Source organism: Gobius niger (assembly GCF_951799975.1).
Source record: "Gobius niger genome assembly, chromosome: 17".
NCBI lineage: Eukaryota > Metazoa > Chordata > Actinopteri > Gobiiformes > Gobiidae > Gobius > Gobius niger.
This window is the reverse complement of record NC_136868.1, coordinates 17,677,655-17,683,654: the sequence shown is the minus strand read 5'-3', so window position 1 is coordinate 17,683,654 and position 6,000 is coordinate 17,677,655. Positions and strand designations below refer to the sequence as shown.

General features: G+C 46.2%; 1 protein-coding gene across 1 annotated transcript in view; it reads left to right on the top strand.

Moving 5' to 3' along the window:
- The first annotated feature begins 331 nt into the window (after positions 1-331).
- Positions 332-6,000, top strand: part of atf6 (activating transcription factor 6) — a 33,937-nt gene continuing 28,268 nt past the window's right edge. Inside the window, exons 1-2 of the mRNA XM_079574587.1 lie at positions 332-577; positions 985-1,061. Of these exons, the coding sequence (XP_079430713.1) occupies positions 478-577; positions 985-1,061 (177 nt within the window). The 5' untranslated portion in view covers positions 332-477. The remainder of the gene's footprint in view (positions 578-984; positions 1,062-6,000) is intronic.

Here is a 6,000-nt window from a genome sequence, read left to right as displayed (position 1 = left end):
CACCTACACCATAACTATAGGCTCACTTTAACTTACCATTTTCTTCAGGTTAAATGCAGAATTAATACTTCATATAATTTTGGGATCAATGTTCTCTGAAGTTATAGGCACTAAAACAGTAAAAACTCTCGCTTTTTATTAAAGTTTACAGCCTGTCAACGTTTTAACGATAAGAAGTCACAGATCTACTTTTTTATGGACCCACACAGACCATCAACATATCTGATTTGATAATTCCAGAAAACAACTGAATACTAGGGATATCACGACGCCTTGTGGTCAAAAGGGGCATTGCTGGTAATTTCACTTGTTAGGACCTCGGTGGCACCCGTAGACTTACGGTAAAGTCAGACGTGTATCTTTGAACAGGAAGTTTTCGCCAAAACATAACATCTGATGGACTATGGGTGACAGCAGATGAAGACAAAGGCCAAATCTCCTCATATTTTTTGATCACGCAAATGAATTTAATAGCGAATGGCTTCTGTTTCCATGTCAGATTTAGAAAATCCACAACATTATCCTGTAATGGATAACGAGACGGGTCTCATCTCCATCGACCAAGGAGGCGAGTGGGGTGAGTGCTCTCTATTCGAGAAGGATCTACGTCAGATAAAGGCGTTTTTACGATCAACTAACGATATAAAGTACCTTTGCAGCAAGAACCAACTTTGAGGCCTTTCATGAAATACGTTTAATTCGTGTGTCGCACGTTTTTAGCCATTTAGCTTGTTAGCCGTGTCCCCCTGTGATGAAGGATGATGTAACAAGATGCCAAACATTGTAATGTGACGTATTACAATGAATTACAATCTCAAAAACAATTAAAATGTTCTATTAAATCGTATCATGTTTGTTTTATATACTTCAAATTGTAATGCCTCACATGAGAAATCAGCATCCTTGATGCTTGTGCTTTAGTAATAGGCAGAGATGAAGAGTAATACATTTAATGTAGCAATAATAATATGTATTCATTCACAGACATCAGTCTCTTTGATGAACTTGAAAACCTGGGAGATGCAGATGAGTTGCTGGAGGCTCTGGAGCATGCAGGCTTTGTGAGTTACTCATTTCCCTATTACGCAAATTACAAATAGGACTTTGATGAAGCTCAGTTCTCATGTGAAAAAATGTGTGTTGCTAGCCCATTTTCGACAAAGTATTTAAGCGCTTTCTTATTGTTGGTAAATGGTTCACTGTAAATAACAGTATTTATTAATCTTTTTGCTAAATTAAACACTGTCTTTTATTAATTGAAACCGGAAGCGCGTCCATCACGTGACCTGTCTATGCTAGTTTAAAAGAGCTAGGCCCACAGCCTCAGGGCAGAAGCTGTGGCGCAGTAGTCGGGCCGTGGCCTAAGCCTTGTGACATCTGGGACGTGTAAGTGTCGTTTTATCTGTTTGTCCATTTTTAAACTTAATCCATAGTACGCTAAACTATTTTATCCTTTATTCACAGGGGACCTATGTTTACACTTTTCTTTTCTGTACTATTTGAGCTCGAAATAAACTTTGAAAAGCCAACTGATTCTCCCTGGTGATTTCGAGGGGGCAACAAAATCTTGGTGTTTCAGCCCGGTTGGATTAAGTTTGTGGATGACCTGGATCGCTACCGTGGATTGTGGCTACCGGAGCGCGTGTGTGGACTATATTCGTGAGTGGAATACGCTACGAGAGACGCCAACACGAAGCTATCACGGAGCTAATGCTAACGGAAGCGAGGTCAAGGAAGACGACACAACCCACCACAAGTCACGATCAAAGCCAAGGTAAAAGACTTTCCAATCATGCCAGACTTTAACGAACAAGTGTCTGAATGGGAAAATATGTTGGAAGAAATCGAGGGAAAGCTAATTGCCTTACCTGCTTCGGAACTTCTTAAAATATGCACTACACTTGAAATCAATGTTGAAGATGAAGAAAAAAACTCACCTCGCAAATTGAGAAGGCTAATTCTGCAGCATTTGGAGTGTGAGGATGTCACGTCGCTTGAAGATGAAGGAACGTCATTGTTATTGAAAATAAATGACAGAATTGATGAACTGAGAAAAACGCTGTCTACGTCTGGTCCCACGTCGCCACGCCGCCCTCTGGCGGACACAGCTGGTACTGCGCCCAGCAACACGGAACCTGTGGTAAGACCACGCACCTCTGCCACCACGCTTACTGCCGCTAATAATTTGTCTGAAAGAACTCAAACTGTTGTTCACCCAATGTATAGAAAAGACTTGAAAATTAATGGACAAATTGGTGAACATAATCAAACGGATAAGCTGGGATATGCAAGTTTAGAAAGACAAATTACAAAAGCATTAAAGAAGGGATATGATGAATGCGAAATTATTGATGCAGTCCTTCAAGCTATGATTCCAGGAACAAAACTGCGAAGTTATCTGGAAAGTAGAGATGATTTGTCATTGAAAGCTCTGAAACAAATATTGCGGACTCATTTTGTTGAAAAAGATGCTAATGAGCTGTACCACTCCTTAACTCGTGCTGCACAAGATCACGGAGAGACTCCAGTCCAGTTTTTAGTTCGAGCTATGGACTTAAGGCAACAGATACTCTTTGCTTCAGAAAGAGCAGACACTGGCTTGAAGTACAGCCCAGAGCTCATCCAAAATCAGTTTTTGCAAACCATACTTACCGGACTCCAAGATGACACCATCCGTATTGACTTAAAGCCATATTTGCAAAATCCAAGAATAACTGATGAAGTTCTGCTGGAGAAAATGACCGCCGCCTACAACCTGGAGATGGAGAGGAAGGGCAAGCTGTCAAGCAAATCCAGAGCCAAGGTGTTAGCGGTGAGTAAAGATCCACATTTCACTGATTCAGAGAGCAGCAGTTATGACAGTAACTCTACCAGTTATAAAAAGCAAAAGTTTGAAAAACGTGACACATTGATGGAGAAAGTAGACCAGGGGAACAAAGCAATCTGTGAAGCCATTCAGAATCTCACCACTCAGCTGTCAAGCCTACACCAGCCACCCGGACAACCACCACCATGGGGACAAGCCAGCCACAGCTACAACAGACCACCGCCAAGGACACGCCCCAACCGGCAGTGTCACCAGTGCCAACGGACCAATCCAGGGGGGAAATGCGACCACTGCTACAAGTGTGGGAGCCTAGACCACTGGGCCGTTGGTTGCCGCAGAGCGCCTAGGAACACCACAGCCTCCACCAACAAGATCGAAACCAGCGTACATCTTGGTAAGAACACGGACATATTCTGCACCACAGCGCCCCTCACTGGTAAACAACATCAAACTGCTAAGCTGGTGGGGAGGAGGTGCCTTGTTCGAGCCACAATGAACAATGTTGACACCAAAGTGCTGTGGGACACTGGCTCACAAGTGTCCATCATTGGAGATAAGTGGAAACTGAGACACTTACCTGATGTTACTGTGAGGCCGGTGGAAGAGTTACTGGAGGAAGGAGGGCTGGATCTGTCCGCAGCAAATGGGACAAAGATTCCATACCAGGGCTGGATTGAAGTGAAGTTTGCACTGTCACAAGATGCTGTTGCTGGGATGAGTGATGAACCTGTAGTTGTTCCTATCTTAGTCGCCTCTACAGATCTGGAATGTCCTATTATTGGATTTAATGTAATTGAGGAGCTGGCTTTGGCAAATGAGGGTCTTGGAAGCTGTCTTCCTTCTGGTCACATGGTAAGGAGATTTTGTTCAGCACTTGATGTGGGTCAGGAAACTGCGAGGGCTGTTCTAACTGTTTTACAGAAGCCGTCACCTGAAAACAACCCCCACATTGCTCGTCTGGGAAGAATGCCAGTTACTGTCCCAAAGAGGAACGCCATCCAAGTGCAATGCAACTATCTACAGCAAGGTTTGCTCTGTGGAACTCACGTCGTGTTGGAGCCTAACCCGGAGACACCGTGGCCCACAGGACTCAAAGTAAGAGAACAGCTCATTCAACATCAAGAGAATACAAGGATTAAGGTAACTGTTGAAAACACAACAGACTGATATTACTCTTTGTGGCCGCACAACGCTTGGCTGGTTACACAGTGTTTATGCTGTTTATCCACTAGAGCCCAAGTCACCAGAGGGCAGTGCCACATCCTCACCGGAGCAGCCCAGTCAAGCACCACAGAGGGAGCCCTGGGTCCCGCCTGTAGATCTGAGTCACCTCTCGGCAGAGCAGCAGCACAGAGTTCGTCAGATGCTGATGGAGGAGGGGGACGTGTTTGCCAGAGATGAGTGGGATGCTGGTTGTGTCACTGGTTTGCAAATGGACATTAATTTGAAAGACTCTGTTCCTGTCCAGAGAACATACAATGCCATACCCCGACACCTGTATCAGGAAGTCAAGGCTCACATTCAGGATTTGTTGAGTAGAGGTTGGGTTCAAAAGTCCTATTCCTCTTACTCTTCACCGGTAGTCTGCGTCAGGAAAAAGGACGGCACTCTCCGGTTATGCATTGATTACAGGCTGCTGAATGAGAAGACCTGGCCAGACCGTCATCCCATCCCCAGGATCCAAGAAATCCTGGAAAACTTGGGTGGAAACTCCTGGTTCACCGTCCTGGACCAGGGCAAAGCATACCACCAAGGCTTCATGAGCGAGAAGAGCAGACCATACACAGCCTTTATTACACCATGGGGACTCTATGAGTGGACCAGGATCCCATTTGGCCTCTCAAATGCCCCGGCTGCTTTTCAACGCCACATGGAGGGATGCCTGGGAGATCTGAGGGACGAAGTCTGTGTGCCCTATCTGGATGATGTCCTTGTTTTCAGCCGCACATTTGACCAACATGTGGAAAACGTCAGACAAGTCCTGCGGCGACAGAGAGCCTGTGGGATGAAGCTGAGAGCCGAAAAATGTGAGTTGTTTAAGCCACAAGTAACGTATGTTGGTCGTGTGATCTCTGCAGAAGGATACAGGATGAACCCAAGAGAGGTGGAGGCAGTAAAGGCGCTCACGTACCAGACCCCAGCTACAGTGAGAGAGGTGAGGAAGCTCCTGGGATTCTTGAGCTACTACAGAGCTTACATCCAGGACTTCTCCAGGACTGCAAAGCCACTGTATGAGCTGCTGGCAAAGCCCAAAGGTGAGCCAAAACACTGCCACAAAAAGGGGACAAAACATTCAGGTGCTCAGCTCCCACCCTCCTCTCCGGTTCAGTGGACAGAAAGACACAGAGCAGTTTTAGAGACGCTTGTGAACCAACTTACAAATCCACCTGTTATGGCATATCCAGACCTCGAGCAGCCTTTCATTCTCCATGTTGACGCCTCAGAGCAAGGGCTCGGTGCTGTGCTGTACCAGCGACAAGATGGCGCACTGAGAGTCATTGGCTACGGATCCAGAACCCTGACGCCTGCAGAGAAGAACTACAAGCTGCACTCAGGAAAACTGGAATTCCTCGCACTGAAATGGGCCATCACAGAGCGTTTCCGTGACTACCTGTTCCACGCGCCACACTTCACAGTCTACAGTGACAATAACCCACTCACTTACGTTACCAAGTCGGCAAAACTCAACGCCACGGGTCACCGCTGGGTTGCAGAGCTGGCAGACTATAGATTCACACTCAAGTACAGACCTGGAACAGCTAACACAGATGCTGACTTTCTCTCTCGCAGACCTAAGCCCATCAAAACCATCATGCAGGAGTGCACGGAAGAGTGTGAGCCGGAGGTCATGGACAGCATCTGTAAAGCAGTCAAAAGCAGCCAAACAGGTGAGATCAACTGGATTTCTGCTGTCACCTGTAATGTGGATGTCCTACCACCAGATGGCAGTGCTGTACCACCCCTTCAGCCCTTCTCCATCCAAGACATCCAGGCCCAGCAGAATGCAGATCCAGCCATCCAGAGGGTCTCCAACCTGAAAAGAGAAAACACTTACCTGAAGTACAGAGACAAAGCTGCAGAGAGTGAGCAAGTCAGAGTTCTCCTGAGAGAATGGCCAAAGCTGCAGCTGGGTGAAGATGGACTCCTGTGGAGGAAGACCAACAACAGGCTGC